The 16,904-nt window shown below is 40.3% G+C and overlaps 1 protein-coding gene across 3 annotated transcripts in view; it reads right to left on the bottom strand.

The window, feature by feature from the left end:
- Nucleotides 1–1,217: 1,217 nt before the first annotated feature.
- MTERF3 (mitochondrial transcription termination factor 3) overlaps nucleotides 1,218–16,904 on the bottom strand; it is a 40,149-nt gene continuing 24,462 nt past the window's right edge. For all 3 annotated transcript variants that reach the window (XM_088442713.1, XM_088442711.1, XM_088442714.1), the window contains exons 5-8: nucleotides 6,814–6,961; nucleotides 3,389–3,460; nucleotides 1,810–1,971; nucleotides 1,218–1,460 (exon numbers count right to left, since the gene is read on the bottom strand). In XM_088442713.1, coding sequence (XP_088298839.1) covers nucleotides 1,266–1,460; nucleotides 1,810–1,971; nucleotides 3,389–3,460; nucleotides 6,814–6,961 — 577 coding nt within the window. In that variant the 3' untranslated portion in view covers nucleotides 1,218–1,265. The remainder of the gene's footprint in view (nucleotides 1,461–1,809; nucleotides 1,972–3,388; nucleotides 3,461–6,813; nucleotides 6,962–16,904) is intronic.

The raw sequence follows: 16,904 nt of genomic DNA, 5'->3' as shown, positions 1-16,904 counted from the left end.
TTTGCATAAACTTAATGTAACTGGCAATAAAAAGCCTTTGACACTTATGAAATGCTTTTAATTTTACTTAGTATACCATAGTAACATCTGACAAAAAGGTCTAAAAACACTGAAGCAGCAAACTTTGTGAAAACCAATACTTAAAACTTTTGGCCATGGCTGTACATACTCTGCACTTGCACACTGCCTTATGTTTGTTTATCCACAGTATTTAACCTGGAAATGTATCACTAATTAACTCCTAGGATTTTTTTTTTCAGTGTCTAAGAAATTCTTCTATTTAATAAATATAATCCCTAAAGTTACATACATATTTGCGGTTTGTTTACCAGCACCTTTTTAGGCGATGTTTAATTGCCTTGTTCTAATCAACTGTGTCTTAAGGGGCCCATAAACCTGAGCAGCGTTTCCCCGTTCTGCCGACCTGATTGGCTAAAAACAAAATGCGGATCTGCGGACATCAATGATTGGCAATCTGCCGGTGGATGAGGGGGGAATGAAACATGTTGAAAATACCCGAATCACCGATTTTTAGACCATTTTCGTGTTGAGATAGGGGAATCAGATTTTTTTAACATAATATCCCGGATACCCCGGCCCCACCATCGTTTGAACGGGGAATTGTGGCAATGTCGCAATTGAAGCGCCACAGAATCAGCCGGAAGTCCTAATCAGCTAGCCCGCCGGACCCAGAAGACACTGTTTGACCCTCTGAACTAGATAGGTCACCGCTAGACCACCAAGAAAGTTTTATCGCCATTCTAATCATATCGACATTTCATCAGTGTCGACATGATGAATGTCTAAATAGTCAATGTCGACATTATGAATGCCAACAAAATATACCGAACTCGATGGAGCCCGAAACACACCATTATCCCAAAATGTGATACCAGACATCTGGGACAGGATTGCTGCACTGGGCTCATAATGATTCATGATCTGGAAGTTAGCAATGGACTCCTGGGTTCTTTTCTCATCATTATTTATCTTTTCAGGGTTTTCATTGAATCGCTGTAATGTACATGCTGTTTTACTGTAAATACCCACCATACATTACTTAAACAGAATTCACTTGTTTTACTTAAACATATTTTAATCTACAAAAAAACAGTCTACACAAAAATTGCATATTTAAATATACTGTATAGGATTAATTACCCTGCTATTTATTTAATTGCATTAATACTATATGGATAAATAATCATCAATCACAGTTGTACAAAACCATGTTTAATCACAACAATAGATGTTACAGTGCCACGTCACATGGTTTTTTGGAACTGTTCAAAGTCCTGTATGGATGCCTTGGCAACTTCTTCACAGAAGATGTGGTTGGGCATTGATGCCAGCTTATCCAAGGAGACGTAGCTGGGCTTTGTTGGGTCGTAGATCGCTCTTCCCAGAAAGGTTAGAAACTGGTGTCTTTCCCTGATTCTCAACAGGCTGCTGTTAAATATCTAAAAAAAAAAACAGAGGACAAATCATTCGGAACCTAAGGACACTATGGGGGTAGGGGGCAATGCCGCTGGGAGAGATATTGCCATTGGGGGAAGTGGGGTGGGAGTTAAAGCCACTTAGAGATCTACTGCCACTAGGGAACCTATTACTAATGGGGAGGGGGGCGGCTAGTGTTACACTTTGGGCCTATGGACACTGGTAGGGTGCTAGACTCCCTTGGCATATTTTTTTTTTTTTCTCTAAAATATTTAGGCTTTTAAAATAGGAGGTTATTGACTTAGTTGAAGAAAATAAATTAATTGGATGCAGTTATTTAGAAGAAAAAAAATGTTGGTTAATTGAGAATACCTGTGGAAAATGAGTGATCAAGTGGTGGGGAATCCCCATTGTATTGTGTACGAAATCAAACGTTTCTGTAAGTGTCATCTTATTGGCAATTAACATCTTAGGAACCTTCAGCGCCATATGCTGTATTTCATTTTTACGGAATCCCAGTTCTATTTCGAAAACCTGTAAAATAAATACAAGGAATTTTACTTCCAGTTTCCCATTTTGTTGAAATATTACCCAATGTTATGTCTGTGCAGCAGACCACAAACACCAGTGACGAGACCCGTACTGGGAGCATAGAGACCCACAAGATGGATAATATACCTTTAAGTCAGTCTAGCACAGGTGCGCTGGACAGTGTACATAAAGTCCCCCTGGTGGTGACAGCTGTCTAAGTTAAAGGCACTTAGAGGGGGGCGTACAAGTGCCCCCCACAGCCCAGTACACATTCCCCCTGCCCATTCCCACCTTAAGATAACATGTCAAAAGCACTTCATTATATTACAAGTAAGCCGAGCAGCACACAGAGGCGAGAGACAGAGACAGAGAGAGAGAGAGCGAGAGCGAGACAGACGGGAACAGCCTGCTAAAGCCGGGCACAGCAGTTAACAGCCCGGCGAATGACAGGTCCATACTACTCACATAAGAGATAACAATCAATTAATGAACAAGATAAAGCTTTGTTTATACAGCTGCACCATGAACACACAGTACAAGACTATATATTACGCACATAAATGATAACATGTAGACAGGTAAGTACTCTATTAGTACACTGCAGGCCTGATTCACTACAGATCGCAATATAGCGTACGCACGCAGTTCAGTGCGATAGTACGCTAATCCATAGCGATCGAAATGCCGCCGCAGCACTACATAAGGACGCCCACTTCACCTACACTCACATCCGTAATGGTTAGCAAGGCTGCGAAAACATCAGTACAATCGAGTACCAATCGGACCCATACGCAGGTCAGATCTCACTCAGGAATTGCTAACTTCAGCGCACGCTATGAGGCCTCAGGCTGCGTAGGGTATCGCAGTGGATAATTTATGCACTCCCCTGCAACGCCGTTCAGACGCACTGGCACGCCTGCGTTCATCCGACCACCCGTCACCACTCACAAACGGCACTTCCTGTCAGTCCCTGTGCGATGGGTTTGCGTAGTCGCTGCGAACCCAGTCCCGATCACAATGACTGGTTCGCGCACTGCGATGCATACGCAACAATTAGCTGATTACGTGCGTATAAGCAACCGCGATCCAAGCTGAATCAGGCCCTTTGTACTTAAGTACCCATTTTTGCACTTTTGGATACACTTTTATCAATGCTGTTTATTCTTAAAAAGGTGCAGCATGGGCTTTAATACCTACATGCCCAAAGGGACAGCTAGCAACTTGTAGCAGTCAGTCAATTGGAAAACAAAGTGTGAATATATCTGCTGTCATTTATAGCCTTCTGTCATTTATAGCCTTCTGTCATTTGTGTGGAATTTTTTAAAATTCATTGATAACTATGAATGGTAAGTGTAGGCAAATTTAAGATGTAGAGATCATAAAAATAAATGAATAAATACAAAATAAAAACCTTTACTACCTTTAGATTTTCCTTTACAGGTTCAAGACTTCCGGTTACCATTTTGGGGAGACGGGTCACTAAATCTCTGGTCTGTAAAATAAATGACATAAAAAGCAAAAGTTAACGTCGTCTTATTTAAAAATCTGAATAACAGTTAACATTTGAAATGAAATGACATTTGTAAGCAAGTTATGTGTGCAAGAATGGTATCAGTTCTTATTTACAGGCATTGTGCAACTTCTGCCTAAGTGGTCCTTTTATAATGAAACCAACTTCCTAGCCATTCTAAAACTCCTCACTTACACTTATTTTTTTTAATGAGGTGGCTTAATTGGGATAGCAGAGATGGCTGCCTTATTTGCAGGCTGTACAGTATATACCTATCAGTTTTCCAGTGAAGCACTGTAATACTGGGGCAGAGAAGCCATGGAAGGTGCATAGTAACTGCAAAGTATACACTGCACCAAATGGTCTCCAAGCTGCTCTGATCTGGCAGTGCAGAGACCGGGTCTGCACATAGCGTGGTCATTGCAGGTAGTGAAGTAAGCTTATCCACTCCCTCTTGACCTCTCCTCTGACTGTCATCTTGCCCCCTCACTGGTGGTTGGGTACGAGATCCCGACAGTCACAATGCAGACAGTCACAATACTGACAGCGGCATCCCGACAGTCAAAATCCCAATGGATTTTGGTAAGTATTCTAACCCTAACCCATCCCTCATGCAGCCAAACCCTAACCCACCCTCCTGCAGCCTTACCCTAACCGTCCCCTCCCGTAGCCTAACCCTAACCCTCCCATAGCCTAATCCTAACCCTCCTCCTAGTGCTTAACCCCAATACTCACCGTGGGAATTTGTTGGGATTGTGACGCCGGGATGCCTGCTTTAGGCATTCTGACTGTTGGGATCCGGACTACATCCCCTGACTGGTTACCTAATCCCACTCCCTCATCCAAAAACTTCTGCCATGCTGCTTTCCTCCAGCTTGCAGGACTTCAAACGTGACCTGAAAACACAACCTGTCCAATAAAGCCTACCAGCCCTTTTTACAGCTTTAACTAAAGACCTCGTCCTCCCACCTTATCTCTTCCCAGATCAAATCCCATTTATACTGCTCTCATGAGCAGGGCCCTCCAACCTCTTGCACTAACCTTATCTCCAGTGCGCCCCTAACTCACACGCGTGGGGTCTATTTACTAAGCAGTGTTAGGAGACAGAGTGAAAAGTAATAAGGTGCCAGCCAATCAGCTCCCAGCTGTCATCTCACAGGCTGTGATTGAAAAATGACAGAGTGAAAAGTGATAAGGTGCCAGCCAATCAGCTCCCAACTGTCTCCTAACACTGCTTAGTAAATAGACCCCACAGTCAGCTACTCTGATTTCTGTCTGCCCTACCCTGGCCACAGGGTATTAGTCACTCATTTTGCTGTATCATTATCTCCCTGTTTGAACTTTATTATATTGTATGGTTTGTTTATACTATTGTTATTCTCCCTGTATGGCGTTACAGACACTTTGTGGGACCATATAATTAAAAGATAATAATTTAGTAAAAACATCTCAATGGAAGTAAAACTAGTAGGAGGAAAATCTGTATTCTAGTACTAAAACCATATAACAGATTTTCCAAGCTATATTTATCCTTTCCAGTGAAGTTTTGAACTTCCAAATGTTTGCTAATGAATACAATGCTCCCTCCTAAAATGTCATCCTAAAACACAGGCCAAAACTGCAGTTATAACAAGGGGTGGTGCAACGAGGATCAAATCTAATGGAATGAATACATTGTATGCACCTATGTGCAGCAAATACACAGAATGTATATTCGTGGGATGAGCTCACCAGATCGCATTACTATATCCCCATTTCCTCCGTCCTAGGTCAGTGGAAAGGGCACAATCTTGAGGGCCCTACTCACATGCCGTTAAACATAATAATTTTTCAACTGTATGCTTATCACGTGTTTGTGAGGGATGGGTCTATTCTCGGGTGGGCTATCAATGGTTAACAACCATCGATGGTTTCCCAACAATGGCAGAAAAACCAATGGTTCTGCGCCATCAATGGCTGTGAGGTGGCAATGATTCTTTTCCCACCGCTAAACCCCACCCCTCTCCTGTCTGGCCTGCCATTTCAAACAGCGATGTCCATGGATGGATGCAAACCACCAATGGTTTTCTGTCAATTGTTTCATGCTATGTTAACCCCCGATAGTGCCAGCTATGGTTAACCCAAAAATGGCCATCCCTAGTCTCTTCACATTTCACTTGAGCCGAATAGAGAAATATGTACAGTACAGCTTCCAAATTGACCACTTCCTAGAATACTGCTATTTGTGATACATGTTTAAACATCAATGAGCATCAATTGAACCTAGTCTCCTGATTTGCGGGTAGCATTAAACCGGCAGCAGTGTTTTCTATGTAGGCCTACCGTTTCTCCAATGATGCCAGCATCAAATTGTCTAAATGTACATAGTGTGATGTGTAACCTGAACACAAATGGACTATGCAACTGAATTTATAAGTACTATCACATATATGTCACAGCACCTCTGTTATTCAAATCATAGTTAAAATGTGTTTTCCCTTATTGTTAGGCCAGGTTGAAAGACATCACGTCTGTATGGCACTACATCAGGAAGGGGGTCACGGTAAAAGGCCAAACATCTTTACTGTCAATGTCTGTGATCTTCTACATTAACAGAAGTAAATGTTAGAATTAGTCTTTTTATTTTGGATCAAGTGCAGTTTTAGAATCAGTGGCTTTAAAATACTTAAATTATTTGAAGTGAAGTTGAGAAGATTATGGGAATGAAGAAAGAAATAAAATAAGACCACATCGCAACATTAAATTATTCATGGCTGTGGAAGTATGGATTATTTTAAATGCTTTCGGAATACAGTACAGGCTGAGTCTCCCATATCCAAATATTCCGAAATACGGATTTTTTTTTTGCATGACTGAGAAAGTGAAACCTTTGCTTTTTGATGGTTCAATGTACACAAACTTTGTTTAAAGGCACAAAATTATTAAAAATATTGTATAAAAAGTACCTTCAGGAATTGTATAAGGTGTATATGAAACATAAATGAATTTCATGTACGTACACAAACTTTGCACCACAAAATTATTGAAAATATTGTATAAAGTTACCTGCAGGCTTTGTGTATAATGTGTATATAACACATAAATACATTCTGTGTTTAGATTTGGGACCCATCCCCAAGATCTCTCATTATGGTATGTAATTATTCCAAAATACGGAATATTCCGATATCCAAAATACCCCTAGTCCCAAGCATTTTGGATATGGGAGACTCAACCTGTAGTACATTGTTTTTTTTAATAAGGGTTTGCTCTAGGTGGCGCTATACTCCCTAAGTGTGACAAATTAAACACAGGAAAAGTAAATATGAATAGTTTTCTTAGGGACGCGTTCTCACCTTCTCTGCACTGAGTCCCAGCTGTGTCTGGAAGAAGCCCAGACGGTTGTCCAGTCTTTCCACAGAAAAGTTCAGCAAATAGGGGGCACGGGCGACAATTTGGGCGATTGCACTCTTGCTGAATCTCTTGGCGCTCAGGTAAGTGACCCTAAAAGAACGTAACAATGAAGAGATTGCTTACTGAAGTTAGTTTACAAGTGGGAAAAGATTTGTCATGCTCCTGTTACCCAAGAGGATTCAATAATGTAAAGGAAGCACATTCTCCCTGATAATGTTTTAGAAATCGGGTTATGTAGTTTGAAGCTGTCACTGAGAAGGGGACTATGAATGAGGGCAGTGTAGAAGTGAGCACACGTGTACTGATCACTGTGCCTTACTCCTAATGCAGAGCAGCAACAGAAAGACACGGTCAGGGCAAGGCTATAGTAATGAGTAATTCTCTCTTCCTCTGTGAATCTGGTGCTTTGGGGGGTTCTTATGCAGCCCTCAGCCAACTTTATGAATGTCAATGAAATCCAGCGCTCTTCCTTAAACTCTGTACACTTCCGTATATATTATTACGCAATTGGACAAGTCCTTTTGATAATGGATTGTGGTGGTTGTATTTAAAACTTCTGGTATTGAAATGCAGCCAAGATCAGTCATCAGGATTATGAGTAATACTATGTTAACCCCTATGAGTCTTCCAATAGAGGAGCTTTACCCAGTTCAGTTTGACATACCTGTCCTGAATGATCAAAACTTCATAAATGGATATTGTTAAAATCACTATGAATGGGGCGTGATCTGGTTGGGTATGGAGTATGGCGCAGGATACTGAGCACTCCATCCAGCCTGCATATCATGTAAGTACCTACTGCTGCTACTTCCAGTCTCTGGTGTTCATGTCCTGGCTGGCTGAGATCACCCTCAGTCTGCAGATTACGATGCTGCCTCTCTGGGTCCCAAAGACCTGCCGCTTCCTGCTTTGAGGGTCCCAGGTCTGCGTGGTCTTCCTCGGAGTGGGGCCGGTGTGCCAGGAGCTGCTCAGTCACTGATCTACGGGTGTCTATGCCGGCTATCCTCTGGCGGTGCCGCACGGGAGTTGGGCGTCCTGCACACTTTGCTGTCGCCTCATTTTTCCTCCACCTGCTAAAGGGAGGTCACGGCTGGGAGATTTGGTACTGCACGTTTCTTGCAATCCTGACTGACTACTACCACCTTTGGACAAGATATCTTGACTCTTCAATATGCTGTAGAACGGGCCCATCAGATTCCTACCAGGACCCTTCCACTAGGGGCACCACCGCAGACGTTTATTGCACAAATCCTGCATTATAAAGGCTGTGATACTGTGCTGCATCTGGCTCTGACCAAGGGTCCACTGTTATATAATGGTAGGCAGATTGCCATCTTTGAAGACTTCTCCTCGGTAGTGCAAATTTCCAAGGCATAGTTTGTTCAAGTTAAACAATGCTTGCGGGACTTGCAGCTTCCATGTGCCATGATTTTTCCTGCCCATGTAAGAGTAATCTTAGGTGGCCGCTCTCATTTCTTTGATACTCCTAAGGACGCTTTCAACTGGCTCGACCTCCATGTGCCCGGACGTGGCGACTCCCCTGGCTGAGTATTCCCTGATCCAATATTTCATGTTACTTATGTGTTCCGCTGTACTGTTTCTTCTGTTTATGCTTACTAGGACTTTCTGTTTGCAGATGTTTTATGTGGGCAATTCTATATCGTGTGCGCATGCCCTTTTCCCTGGCTTATATTGAGATATTACTACTTAGCTGCGCAATTAGTGCATATGCGGGACTGGGTGTTTGAGTCGGATTGTGGAGATGCTCACTGGTCGCTCCTTCAGCAGACTGGTTCTTTTTCCACCCCATTACAGTTTAGCAGCATTGAAGGTGCTTGGGACCATTGGTATCGATTCCTGTTCTCCTCTGTGGGAGAATAAAGCCTTCACCAAAATATTTGGTCTCAAAGGTAGTTATCTCTGGTTGTCCTCAGGGGTATCTACTTTGGGTCAAATTTATCGTGATGGGACTTTATGCTGTTTTATACAGCTTAGCACTGATTTTGGTCTCCCAGGGTCTTTGTGTGCACGGTGGGATGGGCTACTTTTACATACTCTCCCTTCTACAAAACGTATCTCATGTACTTCTTCCCCCTTGCTATCAGCTTTGGGTCTGGGTGGTTTGCCAGTATTAAGATCTAAATGGGAGGCAGACTTGGGTCCCCTTATGAAGAGGACTGGAGCTTTGTTCTTGGCTCTCGTATTGCCACGGCGTGTGCCAGATTTTTAGCAGATACAGCTATATATACTCCATAGAGTGTATTGGACTCCGGTACATCTAGGAATGCCTAGAGGCTCGACTTCTACTTCCTGTCCCAAGTGTGGGGCGTCAGCTGCTGATTTTTGGCATCTGCGCCTTAATTGTAGATGTCTGGTCTCAGGTCCCGGGTTGTGTGGCTAATTCTGGGGTTAAGCTATGCCTGGCTGACCCCAAAATTTCTTTGTTTGGTCTTGGCCTTGCGGATGGCCTAAACCGCTACCTGCAAACGTATGTCATTATTCTATTTACACTAGCCAAAGTGTGTATTGCCAGGAAGCGGATGGCTTCACAGGCCCCTTCTCTTCCTTCTTCGACAGGTCTTGTCAACTCCATTGCTTTACATGAATGGTTTATGTATGCAAAATGCAAGTGCCATTTAAATTTGATAGGGTGTTGTCCCTATGGTAGTCCACCCACTATGCCTTAGATCCTATGGACAGTGGTTATCACAAATCCTAGAAATTTATTGTAACAACATTCATAAAAGCAGCATCTAAGATGCATAAAAAAAGAGAAATTGTATATATTAAACAATAATAAAATAGCCACATGTTAATATAGATGAACCATATCTGGTAGTGCCTTAATCCTTCCATATATTACACAGTCATATATTGGCTGAGACAAGAATTAGACTTATAGCCCCCATACACCTATGCGATTTCTGGACGATTACACAATTTTCAAGCAATCATAATATGGATCTTGTGAAAATCGTGTCTTTTTTTAGTAACTTACGATCCGCTGCGCGCTCCCGCTGTTCGTACAATCGTGTCTTCTGATCATATGTGCAGCACATCTTGCCCGCCGTATCCGTATGAGGATCGTGCAGTTTATTTTGTTCATGCGATCCATCGTGTGGCATTTCAAGTCATTTCAATGACTGTTTCCCTGAGGAGCCCCTGATGAGCCTGTGAGACAAAGGATCGATCTTATGACTGATCCTGTGCTACAAAAACCACAAACATGCTGCAGGGACTGCCAGGGAGCTCCGGGAGAATCGTAGGGAAAACGTATCATTCATCTGATCTTATGCTGGTCGTTTAGGTGTATGGGCCCTATTAGATTTCCCTTAGGCGATGAAGTTACCGGTAAGGATAATTAGTTGTTCACAGTCCTTGGCGACATATAGTAGCCGATGCAGAAGATTTCAGGGCTGTGGTATTCCACCGGAGAGTAGTAGAGCCGCCAATGTAAACAGGGGTTTTGTAAAGTCCAAAAGTCTGCATAGCCAGTAGGTGGATAGGAGGCCTCCTGAGGAAGCTGGATGTGATTTGAGCCAGTGAAACGCGTTGAGCCTACAGATCTATAGAGATACTCCTATCCACCTACTGGTTACACAAACTGACAATCGTCCATTTGCTCACAAACACTGGAAAATAGCCAAAAATGGTTGTTCAGACAAATTGGTTAAAACACACAAATGTAACCAATTTGAACAATTTATTTTGTCCTTTTTCTAGTGTTTAAAACCATACGATTGACTGTCATTTGCTCCCATACATTACCAGGTTTTCATTCCAACCAAATACAACAAAAAAAAGAGTCCGCACAAGTTTAACCAATAAATATTAGGATAGTTATTCAAAAAAGTTAAATTACACATAAAGTAAACCAACATAAAGGTCTATTAAGGTAATAAATTTCATAAATGACTCTGGGTTGGTGGTGCGCCCACAATATTTGTGTAGAACACATAAATAAAATTTTTTTTGCAAAGACACAAAAAAAGAGGAAAAAGACAAATATGCCTTACATGGGGCACTCTTACAGGATGTATGAAATAATATGTAGATGATAAATGAAATCATTAAAACTTGACGTTTAATATTATCCCTAAAATAAATTCTCTAATGAGGATGAAAATATTACATCAGTCAGGTTAAAAAGTCTCATAAACAGCAGTTAACAATCTTGCTACTAGAATAACGCACAATGAAAAAATCACACATCAAATGCTAAGATCTCAAGGTGTGGAGTGAAAACAATTACCACACTGAATGTCCCGAATATAATTAAATATTCAAATGAAGATAATCAAAAGGACAAGTTTGGTAAAAGATAAATTGAACAAATGAGATCACAAATGCTAGCAAGGTATGAAAAGGCGAAAATAAACATATAAGGGACTTCAATCTCAGGGCCCTTAGTAGAGATCATGAAGGGCTACATGTGACACACCGAAAGGAAACACATATAGTGCCTATGTACATACTAATAAGGCACAGATACATAAGGTATATCAATTCTAATATTTACATGCAGCATATAGATGGTACATCCTAGAAGTAAAACATCTGTGACATATAATAATGTTAATGTCAAAATATTGAATCAAAGCAGATGAGATACTCAGGAAACAAATCAATATATAAGTAAAGAGATCAATATAAATTAAATTAAATAAATTAATCCCAAACAGTAGGTAATTAAGATAACATGTTGCTGTTCATATCCTAATATAAATAGTAATCAGTGAGAGACACTGAAGTGAATGTCTGTCACCTGGCTGAGGATGGTAACAAGACACTACTGAAGGAAGTAAGGCCTGGGAGAGAACAGCGTGGGATCACTTCTACTTTCCCCTATCTGAATCAAAAAGGGGATGAGAGAGTGACAGCCACGTGGATCCCAGGTGAAACAACAGACAGCGCTTCTGCTGTCTGGGATAGGGCTGCGTCTCTCCCCTGATACCAACGGGCATTGCAGGGGGAGTCAGCGGCTGGAAACCCAGATGAGAGAGCGCTAAGGAGAGATAGGAAAGTACCTGTGAGAAAAGTCAAGGCTGCAATGCAGTGTGCTGAGAAGGTCCTGCTGCTGTGAGCGGGTGGGTAAGGACGCGCATTTCGCCGGAGAGGCTTGGTCACCTGATTCATGATCTCTACTAAGGGCCCTGAGATTGAAGTCCCTTATATGTTTATTTTCGCCTTTTCATACCTTGCTAGCATTTGTGATCTCATTTGTTCAATTTATCTTTTACCAAACTTGTCCTTTTGATTATCTTCATTTGAATATTTAATTATATCTGGGACATTCAGTGTGGAAATTGTTTTCACTCCACACCTTGAGATCTTAGCATTTGATGTGTGATTTTTTCATTGTGCGTTATTCTAGTAGCAAGATTGTTAACTGCTGTTTATGAGACTATTTAACCTGATTGATGTAATATTTTCATCCTCATTAGAGAATTTATTTTAGGGATAATATTAAACGTCAAGTTTTAATGATTTCATTTATCATCTACATATTATTTCATACATCCTGTAAGAGTGCCCCATGTAAGGCATATTTGTCTTTTTCCTCTTTTTTTGTGTCTTTGCAAAAAAATTTTTATTTTCATTCCATCCACCCAGATTGGACAGATATCAGACAGATAATTGTATAGTGGATGCCCAGCTTAAAGCTGGCCACACATCTAAAGATTCTGTCCAACCAGCCAACTATGTTGATTGGATGGAATGAAAATCTGGTAAGGTATGAAAGCAAATGACAATCAGCAATTTGCTCCCAAACGCCAGAAAATGGACAAAAACTGTTGTTTGAACAAATTATTTAGATCAAACATTTAGCAAACTTGTCTGACGGCCATTTTCATCTGTTTTCTGGCATTTAGGAGCAAATTGCTAATCTTCATTTACTCCCATACCTTACCAGATTTTCATTCCAACCAATCAACTAGTTGGCTGGTTGGACAGATAACTTTAGATGTGTCGCCAGCTTAAGTCTAATTCTTGTCTCAGCCAATATATGACTGTGTAATATATGGAAGGAGTATCAATTAAGGCACTACCAGATATGGTACATCTATATTAACATGTGGCTATTTTATTATTGTTTAATATATAACATTTATTTTTTTTATGCATCTTAGATGCTGCTTTTATGAATGTTATTACAATACATTACTAGGAATTGTGATAACCACTGTCCATTGGTATTTGTTTATACAATATATTTTATAGTAGCACTGGTATTTTTTCTTGTATCTATATATTTTCATTAGTGGCTGACATCCCCTATTTGCCAGCAGCTCTCTGACAGCACTTAGGTTTAGTATATTTCGATACGTTCACCCTTCCTCCCTGGGATGCTCCAGTCTCCTCATTATATGTATATATGTTTGCACAGTATTCTTCTTTAATGTCCCGTCTGTTTCTTTAATGTTCTTTTTTTTTTATCTACTGTTTTATTGCTTGTAATTTGCTGAGGTCCAATATGGTATCATTGTGCACTGTTCTTGTGAGGTCATTATTGTCAATTGTATTATTTTTTTTTATCTGTTAATTTGAATCTGTGGTCTACTATATACAAATCAATAAATATAATTCATTAAAAAAAATAAAAAGAATGCAAAATCACTGGTGTCACACGTGCATTTTTTTTAAGCAGTATACTTTGGCCGCTCACTTGCTCAGAGTATTTTTTCTTTTCATTGACATATGGCAATGGGAGGGTTGGGGTCATATACAACAGTGTGAAGAGTTGTTTGGTGGGGGAAGAGTCATATGTCTGGTGGGGACCCTAGTTGCACTACAGCCCAGGGTCCCAGATCACCCTAATACAACATTGCATTTCCTACATAATACACTTAAAACAGCTTGCACTCTGAAAACCTAATTAACAATAGTTAAGGAGGACTAAAAGCTTGAAGATTAACGTTATGTTAAAAAAAAAATATATATATTTTATTTCATTATTATTTTTCTTTTTTTTTTTTATTCCTATTTATTTATTTATTATTATTATTATTATTATTATTATTTAGCTCTATTATTACCTATGTATTTGTTTTGTTATGTTATACTAGTAGATTAATTAAATTTGATAATTTTATGTGATGGTTTATTAAATGGCCATACTAATTGAATATAGACGCTGAGTCTGTATGGTGATTAAACTGTAATATCTGGGCTATATTATTATGTACAATGTTATGTACTATGAACCTTATCACATGTTATTATGCCTATGTAACTGTTATGTGAAAATTCTTTAATAAAAATTAAAAAAATATTTTAACTTAAAAAAAAAAAAAGTCTACATATTATTTAGCCTGTAATGAAATGAGATAGATTTTATACTGTATTTGAATGTTTGCCATCTAATGTACATTTGGTCTACTCCAATAGGGACAGTTTAAAGTGTATTTACGGAAAGAAGAACCCCAACAAGTACTAGACCTGCAGAATCTCTTATGTTCCAGGTGTTGGAGCTTTGGAACTAAAAACTTCTATTGCTTTCTCCAGCAGGTAAATTAACTCTTCATTAAGATCTGGGCATGTTAGCTACAGACCCGTGTTTCTCATAAATTGGGGCGGTGTCGTTTTTCTATGTGACAGTATTAGCTTGTGACCGTAGCAATGACTAAATATGGATGTCCAAGTCACAGAGTTCATAGCAATGCAATGTAATGATAAATGAACAAAAGCACATTCAAAGAGACACTCCACTAGAAACATCCAATAATTGAATCTGAGAACAGCCCCGTGGGGGAAAAACAAACGTTAATTGTTCCAGGTAAAATTCCAGTTTTCACGTCCCGCCTCTCCAACACACCCTGACAATGACAAACGCTGCATGAGATCTCCTAGGTCTGTACCAGCAGCTTTGTGTAAAACTTGGCAGCGATTAAGATCTACTCAACATATAAAAACAAACCACTTGTTCTAACTTGTATGGGTACCTCTTCATAAGCGCCGGCCGATAATAAAGAGACGTTTCATTATATAAAAAATTTAAAGAGAAACCACTTATCTGAAGACTTTAATATTGTCCTCCGGTAAAGTTATACTTTACAGCTTAAGGGGTCTATTTACTAAGCAGTGTTAGGGGACAGAGTGAAAAGTGATAAGACAGTGATAAGGTGCCAGCCAATCAGCTCCCAACTGTCATCTCACAGGCTGTGTTTGAAAAATGACAGTTGGGAGCTGATTGGCTGGTACCTTATCACTTTTCACTCTGTCTCCTAACACTGCTTACTAAATAGACCCCTTAGTTATTTGAGCAGGTGGGAACGGCAACGTGTAGCTGTTGCCTAAAATATAACTATACTATACTATAGCAGTATCATCAAACAGGTGCTTGTAAGGGGATGTAGTTATTACCCAGGCTGTCGGGATGCGCCGGCATCCCAACGGTAAGTAGTGGGGTTAGGCACTAGGGGTTGAGGTTAGGTTTAGGGAGCAGGAGTGTTAAGGGTAGGGTTAGGATACTTACCGACAGGTGTCAGTATCCTAACCCTGTCGGAATGCCAGCATTGGGATTTTGAGCGCCAGGATCCCAAGCGCCAACATCCCATACCCAACCCGCTTGTAAGGGAGGGGTTTATCTAGACAAGAAAAAAAATGTATTTACATAAATAGTACTAGCCTTTTTACTGGTTAATTGCAGTGTGCTGGGAGAAATGTTCTGTGTGTGGTTTTTTTTAGGTCTAGATAACCCCGTCCCTTACGAGCACTTGTTTTGTGTGTGGTCTAAAAAGTCGACATAGAATGTCGACAGGTTAGAATGTAGATGTGGACTTTAGGTCATTATTCAAAAATATTGGCACGGGTTATAATGTTGCCCTATAGTTGTTGCTTATTTTAGCCTAACCCTACACCCAACTCAAAAAAAATAAGCAAAAAAAAAAAACTGTATGCCAAGATTTTGGTGTTGACATTTTAAATGGTGATGTTATGAACAGGTCGACATGTTTGACTGGCAACCTAAAGTCCAGGTTGACATTCTTACTGTTCGACATTCAGAACCTGACGATATTCTGACCGGATCCTCTTGTTTTAAGCCTATAAAATTGATTGATCAACTTGCATTTTGTAATCAAGGCTTTTTTGAGACGCATATATGGGATCAGCAGCTGACAGGGAGTGCTGGTCTTTGTAGTGAGAGTTTTGGGATACCTGCAGGTAAGTTAGATCTCAATTTAAAAGCACATGAATGTATGACACAATATATAGGGCTCTCATTGTCTAGAGTTAGGACCTTACCAAAGGGACCTTGATGCGACGAGTGGATGATCATAGATTTACAAATGAGTAAAACTAAATATTTCTCCATTTTATTTACATTTTAGATGTAGAGTACTACGCCTTGGAGAGAGATGAAGTAAAAAACAATCAGCTCCTAACGGTCAGGTACAGGCCGTGTTTGAAAAATGACAGTTTGTAGCTGATTAGTTGGCACTATGATAAAACTCCCCATAGAGTGTTAGTCTTTATTTATTGCAGTGTAGAGGGGGGGAATGTTGTGTGTTTTTTTCTTGTATGGCAAGAGAGACAATTATTAAGACACGCATCAACCTCATCAAGGAGATTATAAAGATGTCCACTTCAACATTATACACTAAAGCAGTGCGGTCATAATAATTACATTATAGTGCAGCACTTTATCAGAGATTTCAACACGTGGTATATATGGACTAAACAACGCGATCCACGACTTGTTTATGTTACAGACAGGGCACCCTAACACACATGATGAAAGATAGCTGGAAAAGTATACGAATAATGATGAAACCCTAACTACCCAGGCTTTGCATCACAAGACCAGGATATGCAAAATGGCATTTGAAAAAAGGCAAGTTATTTACTAAACCTCTACCAATGTGATATTGATATTTAGATTCCATTACATCCAGTACTTAGTGAAAATAAAATGAGAGTTACTACCCTCATTGACTGACAGGCAAACACAGACATAGGGTTGCCGCCAGGATGTCGGCGGACGGGCAAGCCGGAAGTCAATATACCGACGCTGGAATCCCGACGCCGCCAT

Source organism: Taudactylus pleione, unplaced genomic scaffold (assembly GCF_031769625.1).
Source record: "Taudactylus pleione unplaced genomic scaffold, aTauple2 ptg000314l, whole genome shotgun sequence".
NCBI lineage: Eukaryota > Metazoa > Chordata > Amphibia > Anura > Myobatrachidae > Taudactylus > Taudactylus pleione.
Note: the sequence above shows the minus strand (reverse complement) of the source record. Positions and strands in the feature narration are given on the sequence as shown.